Source organism: Salvelinus fontinalis, chromosome 22 (genome assembly GCF_029448725.1).
Source record: "Salvelinus fontinalis isolate EN_2023a chromosome 22, ASM2944872v1, whole genome shotgun sequence".
NCBI lineage: Eukaryota > Metazoa > Chordata > Actinopteri > Salmoniformes > Salmonidae > Salvelinus > Salvelinus fontinalis.
Window position 1 is genome coordinate 22,667,380 of NC_074686.1, and position 17,553 is coordinate 22,684,932.

At 43.1% G+C, this 17,553-nt stretch overlaps 1 protein-coding gene across 8 annotated transcripts in view; it reads right to left on the reverse strand.

Moving 5' to 3' along the window:
- LOC129820036 (receptor-type tyrosine-protein phosphatase U-like) overlaps nucleotides 1–17,406 on the reverse strand; it is a 299,258-nt gene extending 281,852 nt beyond the window's left edge. For 4 of the 8 annotated variants that reach the window (XM_055876847.1, XM_055876851.1, XM_055876848.1 and 1 more), the window contains exon 1: nucleotides 17,177–17,405. In XM_055876847.1, the coding sequence (XP_055732822.1) occupies nucleotides 17,177–17,249 (73 nt within the window). In that variant the 5' untranslated portion in view covers nucleotides 17,250–17,405. Of the gene's footprint in view, nucleotides 1–17,176 lie in introns of all 8 variants that reach the window. The other 4 variants (XM_055876850.1, XM_055876845.1, XM_055876852.1 and 1 more) reach the window with 2 other exon arrangements.
- Between the last annotated feature and the right edge of the window lie 147 nt (nucleotides 17,407–17,553).

Consider the following 17,553-nt stretch of genomic DNA (forward strand, 5'->3'; position numbering starts at 1 on the left):
CCCTGACCTGTTTGGAGAGATCCTTGGTCTTCATGGTGCCGCTTGCTTGGTGGTGCCCCTTGCTTAATGGTGTTGCAGACTCTGGGGCCTTTCAGAACAGGTGTATATATACTGAGATCATGTGACAGATCATGTGATACTTAGATTGCACACATGTGGACTTTATTTAACTAATTATGCGACTTCTGAAGGTAATTAGTTGCACCAGGTCTTATTTAGGGGCTTCATAGCAAATGGGGTGAATACATATGCACTTTTCCGGTTTTTAATTTTTTTAAACATGTTATTTTTTTTATTTCACTTCACCAATTTGGACTATTTTGTGTATGTCCATTACATGAAATCCAAATAAAAAATTAATTTAAATTACAGGTTGTAGTACAACAAAATAGGAAAAACGCCAAGGGGGACGAATACTTTTGCAAGGCACTGTATTTTCACATTATTACACACGCAGGTTCTTAGGTCTTATAGTCAGACTTTTACAGAGGCTTTTTTAAAATTTTAGGTCGTTTGATTTTAAGTATAATTTTACGTCTAAATATATGCAAAATATGCCTTTGTCATACATGTGAATAGTATTTTTTTAATAATTCCATGAAATGACAATATTTTGATAAACTGATCTGTAAAAGTCTGACCATTTGAACGTCGTATCCCGATAATACAAAAAAAATACATTCTGCCCTGAAGCAATGTGTTAAAAATATGTTGAAAAATGGATTATAAAATACAGTATATACATATGATATGAGTAATGTAAGATATGTAAACATTATTAACCTGTTTGGGCTGCAGGGGCAGTATTGAGTAGCCAGATAAAATGTGCCCATTTCAAACGGCCTCGTACTCAATTCTTGCTCATACAATATGCATATTATTATTACTATTGGATAATAAAAAAACACTCTCTAGTTTCTAAAACCGTTTGAATTATATCTGTGAGTCAAACAGAACTCATTTGGCACAAACTTCCTGACCAGGAAGTGGAAAGTCTGAAATTGAGGCTCTGTTTTTGTTCCTGCCTATACATGGGCATGAAACGTAAGAGTCTACGTGCACTTCATAGACCTTCCCCTGGATGTCAAGAGGCAGTGAGAGAAGAAATTTCGTGTTTATCTTGGTCTGAAGTGGAATACAGGCTCTTTGTATGACGTGTCCCTCATTTCCGGTACTCTGAGGAGCGCGCGGTGGACAGTGGGATTGCCTTCTGTTTAGCTGCCGTTATGGACGACTACTATCTCCGGCTTCGATTTTATCTGACACATGTGACCATATCATCGTAAAGTATGTTTTTTCAATATAGTTTAATCAGATTATTGAAAAATTTTCGGGAGTTTTGCCGTGTTCCGTTCTCTGACTTTGTTGACGATGGAGCGATTCGTGCCACTTGGCTAGCGCGCGTGCTAAATGAAGAGGGAAATTGTCCGTTCTAATTCCAAACAACGACTGTTCTGGACAAAGGACACCTTGTCCAACATTCTGATGAAAGATCAGCAAAAGTAAGAAACATTTTATGATGCTATTTCATATATCTGTCGAACATGTTGTACTAGTCGTGGGCGGCCAACGTTTGGGTACTCTAGCTATACCGAAGCTGCATATCATAATGAAGTTATTTTTTAGAATTCTAACACTGCGATTTCATTAAGAACTAATGGATCTATCATTTCCTATACAACATGTATTTTTTAGTTATGTTTATGAATAGCTATTTGGTCAGAATATGTGTGTCAGAAAAAGTGTCAGGAAAAATCCGGACATAGTGAGAAAAAGTCGCTAAGTTAGCACACGGTGTAACCATTGATTTCAGCTCTAAATATGCACATTTTCGAACAAAACATAAGTGTATGTATAACCTGATGTTATAGGACTGTCATCTGAGGAAGAAAATCAAGGTTAGTCAAAAATTATATATCTTTTGCTTGTTTGTTACGATCGCTTACTTTTGCTACTGGGAAATTGCTTGTGTTTTTGGCTATTGTGGTGAGCTAATATAACGCTATATTGTGTTTTCGCTGTAAAACACTTGATAAATCGGAAATATTGTCTGGAATCACAAGATGCCTGTCTTTCAATTGCTGTACACTATGTATTTTTCAGAAATGTTTTATGATGAGTATTTAGTTATTTGGCGTTGGTGTCTGTAATTATTCTGTCTGCTTTCGGTGCAATTTCTGATTGTAGCTGCAATGTAAACTATGATTTATACCTGAAATATGCACATTTTTCGAACAAAACATAGATTTATTGAATAACATGTTATAAGACTGTCATCTGATGAAGTTGTTTGTTGGTTAGTTTGGTTGGTTCTTGGTTAGTTAGATTGGCTTTGTGCATGCTACCTGTGCTGTGAAAAATGTCTGTCCTCTTTTGTATTTGGTGGTGAGCTAACATAAATATACGTGGTGTTTTCGCTGTAAAACATTTTAAAAATCGGACATGTTGGCTGGATTCACAAGATGTGTACCTTTCATATGCTGTATTGGACTTGTTAATGTGTAAAAGTAAAATATTTAAAAATATATATATTTTGAATTTCGCGCCCTGCACTTGAGCTGGCTGTTGTTATAAGTGTACCGGCGTCGGGCTGCAGCCATAAGAAGTTAAAGTGGCATTATTTAAAGTGGTATTGTTTAAAGTGACGAATTATCCATTTATTAAAGTGGCCAGTTATTGGATCTCAATGTAGACAGCAGCATCTCTGAGTTAGTGATTGCTGTTTAGCAGTCTGATGGCCTTGAGATAGAAGCTGTTTTTCAGTCTCTCGGTCCCAGCTTTGATGCACCTGTACTGACCTCGTCTTCTGGATGGTAACGGTGTGAACAGGCAGTGGCTTGGGTGGTTGTTGTCCTTGATGATAATTTTGGCCTTCCTGTGACATCGGGTCCTGTAGGTGTCATGGAGGGCAGGAATTTTTCCCCCGGTGATGCGCTGTGCAGACCACACCACCCTCTGGAGAGCCTTGAGGTTGAGGGCGTTGCAGTTGCCCTACCAGGCCACGAATCACTTCCTTTTAGGTGGTTGTAGAATTGAACGTCTCTTTACTGGATTTTGATCATTAGTGGGAAACTGCATAATTCTGCTCGCATGCATTATTTGGTGTTTTACATTGTACACTGTGGATATTTGTAGAATTCTGCATGCAGAGTCTAAATTTGGTGTTTGTCACTTTTTGGGAATTCTTGGTTGGTAAGTGGACCCAAGATCTCACAACCATTCAAGTATTTTTTGCCAGATCCTAATTGGTATGTCAAATGTTATGTTCCTTGGCGTAGAAGACCCTTCTTGCCTTGTCTCTCAGAATGTTCATAGCTTTGTGGAAGTTACCTGTGGCGGTGATGTTTAGACCGAGGGCAACGGAATCTAGATGGAATGTGTGTGTGTGTGTGTGTGCGTGTGTGCGTGTGTGCGTGCGTGCGTGCGCGCGTGCGTGTGTTTTGCCAATTTTAACCGCACACTTGTTGTTTCTGAACATGAATTTTAAAATTGTGTATGTTTTTCCCCCAACACCATTTTCTATCAATTTGTATAGCACAACCTCATGCCAAATTGAGTCAAAAGCTTTTTGGAAATCAACAAAGCATGAGAAGACATTGCATTTGTTTTGGTTTGTTTGTTTGTCAATTAGGGTGTGCAGGGTGAATACATGTTCTGCCGTATGGTAATTTGGTAAAAAGCCAATTTGACATTGGCTCAGTACATTGTTTTCACTGAGGAAATATACACGTCTGTTATTGATAATGCAGAGGATTTGCCCAAGGTTGCTGTTGATGCATACTCTCTCACTATAGTGATCAATGTGTAAGTAGTAATGCACTATATACAGTATGGCAGGGGTATTCAACTCTTTCCCGACGAGGACCGGAGCGCGATGGTTTTCTGTTCTACCTGATAATTGAGTTTAGTTTGAGGAATGCAACCTCAGTCATCCTTGGCATGGATGACAAGCGACCATGAAGCCAAACACTGTAGAATTCATTGACATGTCGGAGATGATATGCAGGCTCCTTGACCATGCAATGTCCAGTCCTGCATCTATACCATATAACTATACATTTTATTTTAATCATTTTTTCACCCCAATTTCATGGTTTCCAATTGGTAGTTACAGTCTTGTCCCATCACTGCAACTCCCGTACGGACTCGGGAGAGGCGAAGGTCGAGAGCCGTGCATCCTCCGCAACACAACCCAGCCGAGCCACCCTTCATCACACAATGCACGCTTAACCCCACACCTGGTGACCGTGTCAGTGTGCATTGCGCACGGCCCGCCACAGAAGTCGCTAGAGCGCGATGGGACAAGAACTTCCCTGCCGGCCAAACCCTCCCTTCACCCAGATGACGCTGGGTCAATTGTGCGTCGCCACATGAGTCTCCTGGTCGCGGCCCGCTGCGACAGAGCCTGGACTCGAACCAGGATCTCTATTGGTACAGCTAGCACTGCGATGCAGTGCTGTAGACCACTGCGTCACTCGGGAGGCCCTTACATAACTATACTTACAAAACAATTGACATATGCTTTGAAATGTGCAAGAAAAATTCACTCTTGACAAATAAAGTTACATTCCATTGTACCAATAATGGTCCAGAGGTGAATGTGCTTGAAGCCCTACGGTGTTGGGTAGAGAACTGCAACAGCTACTGATGATGACACTGCATTAGGACCATGTTGGGAGGAGAATAGAGGAGAGTCAGGACCAGCTAGACCAGTTCCAGGTGCTGCCTGCACACGTACCCACAGCTGCCAAAATTATAGCCCCTATATCCTCTAGCTCAGTAGTTATCTAAATTTTCTTGCCTAGGGACCCCTGCCAAGGCAAACCGGCAACCCAGGGATCCACATCATATGTTAGCAAAAAATATATATATACAGTTGAAGTCGGAAGTTTACATACAGCTAAGCCAAATACATTTATACAATTTTTCACAATTCCTGACATTTAATCAGAGTTAAAATTCCCTGCCTTAGGTCAGTTAGGATCACCACTTTATTTTAAGAATGTGAAATGTCAGAATAATAGTAGAGAATTATTTATTTCAGCTTTAATTTCTTTCATCACGTTCCCAGTGGGTCAGAAGTTTACATACACTCCATTAGTATTTGGTAGGATTGCCTTTAAATAGTTTAACTTGGGTCAAACGTTTTGGGTAGCCTTCCACAATTTTCCCACAATAAGTTGGGTGAATTTTGGCCCATTCCTCCTGACAGAGCTGGTGTAACTGAGTCAGGATAGTAGGCCTCCTTGCTCGCACACGCTTTTTCAGTTCTGCCCACAAATTGTTTATAGGATTGAGGTCAAGGCTGTGTGATGGCCTCTCCAACATTTTGCTCTTGTAAAGCTAATTTTCTCTAATTCTACAACATTTTTCCATTGATTCTGAGAGAAAATGTTGCAGTTTTGAAGCTAATCTCCAGCAAATATACACTGTTTGCAGTTTTAAAGCGTATTTCCTGCTATTCTATGCATTTTGCCATGACTAACGCTGTGTTTCATTGCTCAAACATAACAAAATGGCCATGTGCCCTGAATGCCCGGTTTTTGTAATTTGATTCTCCCTGACTCTCTAGCTTTTATTTCATTGTTAGTTCTCAAATATGGTATTATTTTTTTTAAATGGTATAGTTCAATATCTTTTCTGCCTGCTTTCTATCTGGTTTTAGTTATTTAAGTTGACACTAACAGTTTTTCCATGTTTTTTCTTAAGACTTAAACAACCCGCCTAATAATTTTCTACCTCGGCAGACCCCAGTTTGAAAACCCCTCCTCTAGCTCACTTCCCAGGTGTGTATCCCCTCTACCTCTGAAATAACACCAAACACAAGGTGCCACAAAAACACACACCTAACTGCAGTGCCAGCCATACTGATCAGGGGGTCAAAACTCTCACATCGTCTGCAGTGCCCTTGTGAGATCTGTGTGTGTGTGTGTGGTACATGGTGTTTAGTTCAGTGTGTGTGTGTCTGTGCGTGTGTGTGTGCAACATAAGGACACACTGATTGGCCCTTCCAGGATTTCACAACATCGCAAGTTTTCCCCTCCAAACTTGTAATATCTCTCTACAGCGCTGCACAGGGACACTCCAAAGCCCTGAGGTTTGATAACTCTAAACAAGTAATTTGGAAACTTTAATATCTTCTACAGCAGCCAGGGGACCCAGCCCTCCCTTTGGTCGAGTTCCTTATTGTAGAGGGGGCCTTTTTAAGGTCATGCTATAACAGAGGCGGTTATCATTAAGAGTGCAGGATATAGTCAGTAGTACATCTTCCAACACATTCATTACAACAGGGATTATTATTTGAATATGATGGGAGAGGGAGAGGGAGGGATAAAAAGTGAACGAAATGCAGATAAGGGAGGGGAGGAGGTGGTGAAGGAGAAAGGGTAAGATAGGGAGACAGAAGAGAAAGACCTGACAAGGAAAATGATAAGAAATTGCTTTTTGTGGCCCTCTCCCAATTATTTACCCCAAAGCTATTGGCGAAACTCATAAAGTAGCGACTTGAGAGGGATGTTTTTGTTCCGTGAGATTGGTCCAACTGTCATCTCCATCTTCAAAGACAGTCGTTGACACTCTGCCAGTGCTGCCAGAACACATCATGCGGGTAAACTTTGACCTAGGGACTTTGCTGCTGATTCCGTTGCCATGGTTACAGCTGCACACAGCAGGAATCAGGACAACACACCAGTCTTTTTTTCTGTTATTTTCCATCGCTGTCAATGCCAGCATCAACTTCAACTGTCATCAATCAGAGTAGTGGGCAGGTCAGGGCAGACTGGCAGTTTGATGGCTAGCGATTTATCGTTAGAGATACTTGGCTGAGCAACAAAGTAAACATACATTCAGATAGAGGTGAGGTGAGGAATATTCATAAATAACTATTCATAAACTTTTAGCTGTCTGACTGTAGCAGAGCAAGTGGTATCTGACAGAAGCAATCAGAGAGCAGGTGGCAGTTCTGGGAGATGCTAAATGGACAGAGATCACATCAGAACTACTGACACTTAATGGACAGACATCACAGCAGAGTTGTAGTCTGTGGTGTATATCTCCTCTCAGGTAGCATCAAAGATTTTTATAACTAAACCAAGATAGACCACAGCTTGTCGTTTCCAATGGAACAAATGAGTCATAGTGGGCAGAACAAGCAAGGAGGTGGGCAGAGCCAAGCACGAGCTAGTGATATCCTGTTGGCGCATTCTAGTATACATCTGCATATTTCCATTAGGGAACGCCTAATCTGTGAAGTGTGCGTGTGCAATAACTCAATTCACCTTTGCACTCCTTCTAAACGGTGCAAATTTAAAAACACTTTTGCAAAGGGTAAAGTCCACAAATTTTAGTCCACTCTGTTCAGAACACATTCTAGATTCTAGAACAGAAAACTGTATTGAGATCAAATGTTTAATCGATGAGAAAATGTGCAGAATGTCGTACAAAATCCATCTCGTTCCATCTTCTCTTTCTGCCGCCAGTAGGTTTCCTCTCACTACCATATTTGGTAGTGAGTGGTAATGCCAACCGGATGCTTCACATTTACACATCCGTCTCATTGTTCTATCTGTGGTAGCATCCTACTACATCTACACCCCCACAGCCACTCCAAATAAACAGATGACAGACACTAAAACTCTATCATCCTTCTGCTGTGTAGCTCCAAAGTGATCGTTTTAATCATATTGGCAGTGATTTCTTCTCCATCAGTTTGAGCAAATGATCCTTAACAAAACCCATAAAGAATATGAATGATTTGGACTGATGTGGAATGTCAATTAGTTAGTTCTTACGAATGTGTTTGTTGGACAAAAGTGACACTTGCCAGACTCCTGATTAGAGACACAACAAAGTGTGTGCACCCAACATGCCCAGGTCAAAAGTAGTGCACTATGTAGGAAATATAGTGCTATTTGGGACACAGTTGACAAAGTAGTCATATATACAGCAATACAGTTATTCTCAATAGAGAGAGAGAGAGAGAGAGAGAGAGAGAGAGAGAGAGAGAGAGAGAGAGACAGAGAGATCTACCCTGTCCTCATCCAGGAGAAACACCCACTCTAATAACTTGAAATCTGATCTTTCAGTCAATTGTTTCTCTGATGACAGGCGTCACAGAAACAAATAACTGAAGACCATGGCTATCTGGATCACTAAGTTGATTACTGATTCTGAGTTGTTTTTTCCTCTTGTGTTAAATAAGCGCGTCTTACCCCAAATTTAAACACATTAAAAAAATCTGACAGGTAGTGTTGGGCCTATTGACACACAGCCATCTGTCTAACATGGTGGCTTGGTGGTGTTCAGGGACTCAGCAACACATTATCGGTTAGCTAGCTACCACCTGGAGAAGAACAGCGACAGATGAGCAGAACTGAGAGAGGATCCCCCTCCTTCCTGTTACCATTGGCCCCTGCAGGTCGGGGGCGTCGAGCAGTTGGGGAATGCTGTCAGCTCCGTTTCGGGAGTGTGGTGGTGATGGGTGTCATGGCGATGGCAGGTGAACGTGGGGAGCGGTCGTGGGCGATCAGCGTCAGAGACGAGGCGAGGCACCACGATGATATGACAACAGGTCTAACTGACGACCACCTCTGTGACCGAGAGACCTCCCTGTCTCTGACTAGCTGAACCACTGTCTGGCGGTCTACCTGTCTGCGAAAAGCTCAAACTCTAAAGGATACTTCTGAAAGTGAGCACACAAAGCTGACAGGTCTGCCCCTTGTAGTGCACACACACACACACACATTGCGGCATGCACACAAAGACACGCTCTCTCCCTCTGTCTTTCTCTCTCACACTCACGTTCTCTCTTTCAAACAAACGCACAGACTCACACTCACAGTGAACATCCCCGCCAGTCAGTGTTTTATTACTTTTACAATAAAAAGGTCTGATTCAAGTTCTCTGCTGGACAGACAGAAATAAAATAACAACATCTTGTGAAAACTTGTCAATTCCTTGCCTGTTTGATCCAAACACACACACACACACACACACACACACACACACACACACACACACACACACACACACGGTGAAAGTGCCATCCACTAACTGACTGAGATGCTTTTAGGGACTATAGAGAACAGTGGTATTTAACTGGGAGGCTAGGACATTAATGTCTGTCAGGAACAACACAGCTTTACTCCATCTCTCCCCTCCTCACACTCCTTGCATCTCTTCTCCTCACACTTCCTCCATTCTACCAATCAGCTCAGCTCCCTATGAGGAAATAGACTTCTCTGCCAAACATCCCCACTGTCGAGACCCAGCCCCTACCGGGAACGATAAGAGGAAATCACCTTCAGACAAAAAGAGAAATAAAATATATATTTGAGTGACTCAGAGAAGTCCTATACAAAAGGCAGCAGAGCTTTGCCAAGTCCTATGCCTATGTCCAGCTGAACTGATGGAATGTTTCAGAGGCCACCACAAAGGTCCTCAACTCTGGTGATTAAATGTCAAGCAACTTCAAATTCATGTTGAACACTCAAACCGGCTGCAAAAAGCCACAGCTGCAGCTTTGCCAATAAATACAGTACCAGTCAAACGTTTGGACACACCTACTCATTCAAGGGTTTTTTCTTTGTTATTCCTACTATTTTCTACATTGTAGAATAATAGTGAAGACTTCAAAACTATGAAATAACACATGTGGAGTCAGATAGCCCTATTTGGTGAAAGACCAAGTCCATATTATGGCAGGAACAGCTCGTATAAGCAAAAAAGAAAGGACAATCCATCATTACTTTAAGACATGAAGGTCAGTCAATATGGAAAATTTCAAGTTTCTTCAAGTGTAGTTGCAAAAACCATCAAGTGCTATGATGAAACTGGCTCTCATGAGGACCGCCACAAGAAAGGAAGACTCAAAATTTTGAGATATGTGGTTCCAACCGCCGTGTCTTTGTGAGACGCAGAGTAGGTGAACAGATAATCTCTGCATGTGTGGTTCCCACTGTGAGCATGGAGGAGGGGGTTTGATGGTGCTTTTCTGGTGGTGACACAGCATTCTGCAGCGATACAACATCCTATCTGGTTTGCGCATAGTGGGACTATCATTTGTTTTTCATCAGGACAAAATATCAAATATATTTTGATTTATTTAACACTTTTTTGGTCACTACACAATTTCATTTGTGTTATTTCATAGTAGTAATTTAAAAAAAAACTTGAATGGGAATGGTGTACTGTACGTTGGTACGCAAGCTGAATGACGAACCTTAGAACTATATGCAGAAATAGTTGAAGTGCTAACAGTTGTGGCAATTAAACTGTGTGTGGTCGGGTAATAGGTAAAGCTTTGGTGAGTCACTCTATCTGTCTGCTTGACTGCTTCGCAGTGAGACCGTTTCTCTCAGCGTGTGTTGACCCGTCCGTTTGAGGCGAGGGAAGAAGGCGGTCCGTGTCTAAAGATGTCTTAAAGCCGCCTGTCCATTAAAGCTGTCTAATTTTAAAAAGTGACTTCTCTCTCTCTCTAGTCAGGTGAAGAAGTGTCAGAGCTAGACAGATGAAGGTCTTCATATGGATGGAAGAAAGAGTACAGTTCAGCAAAGAAAAGTAAAGAAATATAACAAGGTAGCCCGGCTGGTCATAATATGTGAAAGACCCATCCGAGAAACTTCCATCACTCTTTTCTCTGTGTGTGTTTGTGCTCCCATGTTCTCCTTTTCAAGCTGTGTTCCCCAAAGAGAGCTTTGTGAGTGTTGAACCATTTTCTGTATGATGAAGGATCTGTCCGATCCACACCACAGTATCCAGCACAGCCAGCACTTCTATCCCCTCGTCCTTGGTATAACCCCAAGCCTGGTGCCCACCCACCTTCTCCCATCAGAGTGTGTTCCCATGTGGTTTCCCTTCCCACGTTCACCCTCTACACCCCCAATCACGGTGTGTTTCACACTGACTGCATGTCAGTACTGGGAGAGAGTTGGAGACATAGAGGCCTGCCAGATTAAATTACCTTCTCTACTACTCTAACTCCTCTGAGAGACACACACACACACACACACACACACACACACACACACACACACACACACACACACACACACACACACACACACACACACACACACACACACACACACACACACACACACACACACACACACACACACAGCCTCTGACAAACGGGTGCTGCTATGCAGTGATCTGACAAGGAGTGCTTTAACCACAGCAAAACTACTCAATCAGGTAGCACTCAGAGGGTGCACCATGCAACTATAGGAAAAGCCAGCTCTGCTCAATATGGTACAACTATATGAAAAGAAAGCCGTGCTCAATCAGGTATAACAATAGGGAAAACAAGCCCTGCTCAATCAGGTGTAACTATAGGGAAAACAAGCCCTGCTCAATCAGGTATAACAATAGGGAAAACAAGCCCTGCTCAATCAGGTGTAACTATAGGGAAAACAAGCCCTGCTCAATCAGGTATAACTATAGGGAAAACAAGCCCTGCTCAATCAGGTGTAACTATATGGAAAACAAGCCCTGCTCAATCAGGTATACCTATAGGGAAAACAAGCCCTGCTCAATCAGGTATAACTATATGGAAAACAAGCCCTGCTCAATCAGGTGTGACTATAGGGAAAACAAGCCCTGCTCAATCAGGTATAACTATAGGGAAAACAAGCCCTGCTCAATCAGGTGTAACTATAGGGAAAACAAGCCCTGCTCAATCAGGTGTAACTATAGGGAAAACAAGCCGTGCTCAATAAGGTGTAGCTATAGGGAAAACAAGCCCTGCTCAGCCTCAATAAGCTATATGAAAAGCAAGAAGTGAGGCCTGGAGTAATAGACCCGTGTGAGTTAGTGCAATCAGACACAGACAGTCTCAGCAGTAAGATATACATATACCATAAACAGACCACTGAGGCAGGAAGCGTCACTACACAGTCTGTACAAAACATTAGGAACAACTTCCTAATATTGAGTTGCACCCCCTTTTGCCCTCAAAACACTGTCAATTCGTCAGGGCATGGCCTCTACAAGGTGTCGAAAGTGGTCCACAGGGAAGCTGACCCATGTTGAATACAACGCTTCCCACAGTTCTGTCGAGTTGGCTGGATGTCCTTTGGGTGGTGTATCATTCTTGATACACACGGGAAACTGTTGAGTGTGAAAAACCCAGCAGGGTTGCAGTTCTTGACACACTCAAACCGGTGTGCCTGTTACCTACTACCATACCCTGTTCAATTAAATATTTTGTCTTGCCCATTCACCCTCTGAAAGGTACACATACACAATGCATGTCTCAATTGTCTCAAGATTTGAAACCCCTTTTTTAACCTGTCTCCTCCACTTCATCTTAACTGAATTAAGTGGATTCAACAAGTGACATCAGTAAGGGATCATAGCTTTCACCTGGATTTGGTGCCAGAGGGCCTGGATGTTGCTTTGGAGGCCACTACACGGGGCCCACCAGAATAATAATCTAGGGGAAACACTACTATGGAGGGAGTGGGAATGCATACAGCCAGTTACATGCAGTATACTATAACAGTAACTAGTAAAGGTTCTACTTGGCTTGTCTGTAAGTGATACCCAGCAGCGCCAGAGTATTTATAACATACAACTGTCGCATGGAGAATGCTCCCACAGGGTCTGGGTTTCAAATACACTATTTTAGTACATTGAGAGACACTATTACACTGTCTAAGTACTATTACATGTCAAGTAAATCTAGACATGGCCAAGCCCCTGCCTTACAAAAAAAAACTTTCACTGCTAACACTTAAGCTGGTTAAGCTGAGCCAGGAATGTCACCAAGGGAATTTTCCCTTTAAAGAAATGTTCCTTCCGAACTAGACAACTGTTTATTCTACAACGAAAACGATAAAGATAGTTCACGACCAACAAAGATAAAATGGCCCCGGGTGAAATGGCAGCAGTTTTACGGGCGCCCAGCCAATTGTGCTATTATGTGGGGGGTTTTCGCATTATTTGTAACTTATTTTGTACATAATGTTTCTGCAACTGTATCTTACTGCAAAAAAACAGTTTCTGGATATCTGCACAGCGATCACTCACCTCGGGTTAGACAAAAAAAAATATTCAACAAACAGGACATTCTCCGAACACCCGACAAGGCCAACTTCCCAGTTATTTGCAAGAGGAAGCGACGCAGGTACAGAGGACACAGAGCGGGATGCCTCGTAAGGATCCGCAGAAGGCGACTGGGAAAGCTGCCGTTACCGTCAATATTACTCGCCAAAGTGCAGTCATTGGACAATAAATTAGACGAGGTACGATCACGAATATCCTACCAACGGGACATCAAAAACTGTAATATCCTATGTTTCACGGAATCGTGGCTGAATGATATTATGGATATTCAAGTAGCGGGATATACGCTGCACCGGCAAGATAGAACAGCACACTCCGGTAAGACGAGAGGAGACAGTCTGTGCATATTTGTAAACAACAGCTGGTGCACGAAATCTAAGGAAGTCTCTAGATTTTGCTCGCCTGAATTAGAGTATCTTCTGATAAATTGCAGGCCACACTAGCCTAGAGAGTTTTCAGCTATACTTTTCGTGGCTGTTTATTTACCACCACAGACAGATGCTGGCACTAAGACCGCACTCAGTCAGCTGTATAAGGAAACAAGCAAACAGGAAACCACTCACCCAGAGGCGGCGCTCCTAGTGGCCGGAGACTTTAATGCAGGGAAACTTAAATCAGTTCTACCTAATTTCTATCAACATGTTAAATGTGCAACCAGAGGGGGAAAAAAACTAAATCACCTGTACTCCACACACAGAGATGCATACAAAGCTCTCCCTCGCCTTCCATTTGGTAAATCCAACCACAACTCTTTCCTCCTGATTCCTGCTTACAAGCAAAAATTAAAGCAGGAAGCACCAGTGACTCTGTCTATAAAAAAAGTGGTCAGATGAAGTAGATGAAGTGCTAAACTACAGGACTGTTTTGCTATCACAGACTGGAACATGTTCCGGGATTCTTCCGATGGCATTGAGGAGTACACCACATCAGTCAATGGCTTTATCAATAAGTGCATTGAGGATGTCGTCCCCACAGTGACTGTACGTACATACCCCAACCAGAAGCCATGGATTACAGGCAATATTCGCACTGAGCTAAAGGGTAGAGCTGCCGCTTTCAAGGTGCGGGACTCTAACCCGGAAGCTTATAAGAAATCCTGCTATGCCCTGCGACGAACCATCAAACAGCTCCGACACTCGTCTTATGTGGCAAGGGCTTGCAAACTATTACAGACTACAAAGGGAAATACAGCCACGAAATGCCCAGTGACACGAGCCTACCAGACAAGCTAAATCACTTCTATGCTTGCCTTGAGGCAAGCAACACTGAGACATGCATGAGAGCATTAGCTGTTCCGAACGATTGTGTGATCACGCTCTCCGTAGCTGACTTGAGTAAGACCTTTAAACAGGCCAATATTCACAAGGCTGCGGGGCCAGACGGATTACCAGGACGTGTGCTCCGGGCATGTGCTGACCAACTGGCAGGCGTCTTCGCTGACGTTTTCAACATGTCCTTGATTGAGTCTGTAATACCAACATGTTTCAAGAAGACCACCATAGTTCCTGTGCCCAAGAACACGAAGGCAACCTGCTTAAATGACTACAGACCCGTAGTACTCACATCCATAGCTATGAAATGCTTTGAAAGGCTGGTAATGGCTCACGTCAACACCATTATCCCAGAAACCCTAGACCCACTCCAATTTGCATACTACCCAAACAGATCCACAAATGATGCGATCTCTATTGCACTCCACACTGCCCTTTCCCACCTGGACAAAAGGAACACCTATGTGAGAATGCTATTCATTGACTACAGCTCAGCGTTCAACACCCTACTACCCTCAAAGCTCATCACTAAGCTAAGGACCCTGGGACTAAATGCCTCCCTCTGCAACTGGATCCTGGACTTCCTGACGGGCCGCCCCCAGGTGGTGAGGGTAGGTAGCAACACATCTGCCATGCTGATCCTCAACACTGGAGCCCCCGAGGGGTGCATATTCAGTCCCCTCCTCTAATCCCTGTTCACCCATAACTGGAAGGCCAGGCACGACTCCAACACCATCATTAAGTTTGCAGACGACACAACAGTGGTAGGCCTGATAACCGACTACGACGAGATAGCCTATAGGGAGGAGGTCAGAGACCTGGCCGGGTGGTGCCAGAATAACAACCTATCCCTCAACGTAACCAAGACTAAGGAGATGATTGTGGACTACAGGAAAAGGAGGACTGAGCACGCCCCCATTCTCATCGACGGGGCTGTAGTGGAGCAGGTTGAGAGCTTCAAGTCCCTTGGTGTCCACATCACCAACAAACTAGAATGGTCCAAACACACCAAGACAGTCGTGAAGAGGGCACGACAAAGCCTATTCCCCCTCAGGAAACTAAAAAGATTTGGCATGGGTCCTCAGATCCTCAAACGGTTCTACAGCTGCAACATTGAGAGCATCCTGACTGGTTTCATCACTGCCTGGTATGGCAACTGCTCGGCCTCCGACCGCAAGGCACTACATAGGGTAGTGCGTACGGCCCAGTACATCACTGGGGCTAATCTGCCTGGCATCCAGGACCGCTGCAGCAGGCGGTGTCAAAGGAAGGCTCTAAAAATTGCCAAAGACCCCAGCCACCCCAGTCATAGACTGTTCTCTCTACCACCACATGGAAAGCAGTACCGGAGTGCCAAGTCTAGGACAAAAAGGCTTCTCAACAGTTTTAACCCCCAAGCCATAAGACTGCTGAACAAGTAATCAAATGGCTACCAGGACTATTTGCATTGTGTGCCCCCCCTCTCTCCCCCAACCCCTCTTTTACCTTGCTACTACTCTCTGTTTATCATATATGCATAGTCACTTTAACTATAATTCATGTACATACTACCTCAATTGGCCCGACCAACCAGTGCCCCCGCACATTGGCTAACCGGGCTATCTGCATTGTGTCCCGCCACCCACCACCCCCTCTTTTACACTACTGCTACTCTGTTCATCATATATGCATAGTCACTTTAACCATATCTACATGTACATACTACCTCAATCAGCCCGACTAACCGGTGCCTGTATATAGCCTCGCTACTGTTATAGCCTCGCTACTGTATATAGCCTCGCTACTGTTCTTTTTCACTGTCTTTTTACTGTTGTTTTAATTTCTTTACTTACCTATTGTTCACCTAATACCTTATTTACACTGTTGGTTAGAGCCTGTAAGTAAGCATTTCACTGTTGTATTCGCTGCACGTGACATATAAACTTTGATTTGATTTTGATGTGCTGTAGGCCTCCCAGACCTGTCTCTGCAGAATTAAAAACACACATTGTCATTGTATTAGGTATCATGACAATGAAACTGCTGTATAAAGCATTGGACGTCGTATGTAAAAACTGTTCGTGTGTGGGTGTGTGTGCGTGACAGCGTGACAGCGTGACAGCGTTAAATAATAGACGAGTTTGCTTTCAGCAATCAAATCATAACACACAAAAGGAACGTGCGGATGTTTTAATCGAATTGACCGTTAACAGAAACAATCCCATCCCACGATGTAGCTTAATCTAAAACAAACGATAACAACATTTATATTCAAATTGAATTGATTAATCAGAATCTCTTAATTATATGACAATAACATTACAGAGTGCAGTTCAGAGAATTTCAGTGCGATGTTGTTAAAGTATTCCAACCTGACAAATTGTATGCCATCACATTCCTACTATTCTTCACGGACCGTGCCACTGGTAACAACACATTGTGACACTTGACCCTTCTGTGAAGAATAGACAAATGAACTTAACTCAACAGGGCTCATTTTCCCAGACTCAAAAAGTGACAGTCTTGAAATGACTGAAAAAAGTAGTTATTGAATATCCTTGTAGGCTAATTTCAACGACTAAAACAATATACTACCTTATTGGAAGTTATCTTCAGTAATTAGACGCGACAGTCCGACCAAATTATGAGAACAGCTATGATCACCTTTCATAACATAAAACAAATAAAACGAATAATAGCTCTCTAGTTTTCCACTTAATAGGTTACATGTTTACTACAGCGTAGTAGCGTGGCCAGTCAGTGCTCAGAAATGCCACGGACAGCCCAGCCAACTGTCCTTTCACAGGTGCGCAGCAGTGCAGTGCGTGACTCCAATAAACAAAAAACGTTATTGTCCTTACCTGTTGGCCCTTGGTCCATAGTATCAGCGTAGATCCCGACGACCAGCATCAGTAGAATCACTCCGCTATACATTTTAACGTTTAAGTCCAGCTCCCGTTATCAAACGAAATCCTTGTAGTGAGTGACTGCGGCAGGACTGTTCCAAAGTTGTCCGCTCATTGATGACTGAATTCCTCGCTGAAAAGAGTCGCCCCCCCCCATGAAAAACACACTGGCAATTTGAGCCTCTACAGCTGACGTAGGGGCAAAGAACGATAAAAGAACCCTTACTTTACTAAGCGCCGGCAATCAAGTGGTCAAATACAGGTCTACAGCGCCGCCATGCGGTAGCTTTGTATTGCAGCGACACCATCATATCCAACAAAAACATTTTCTC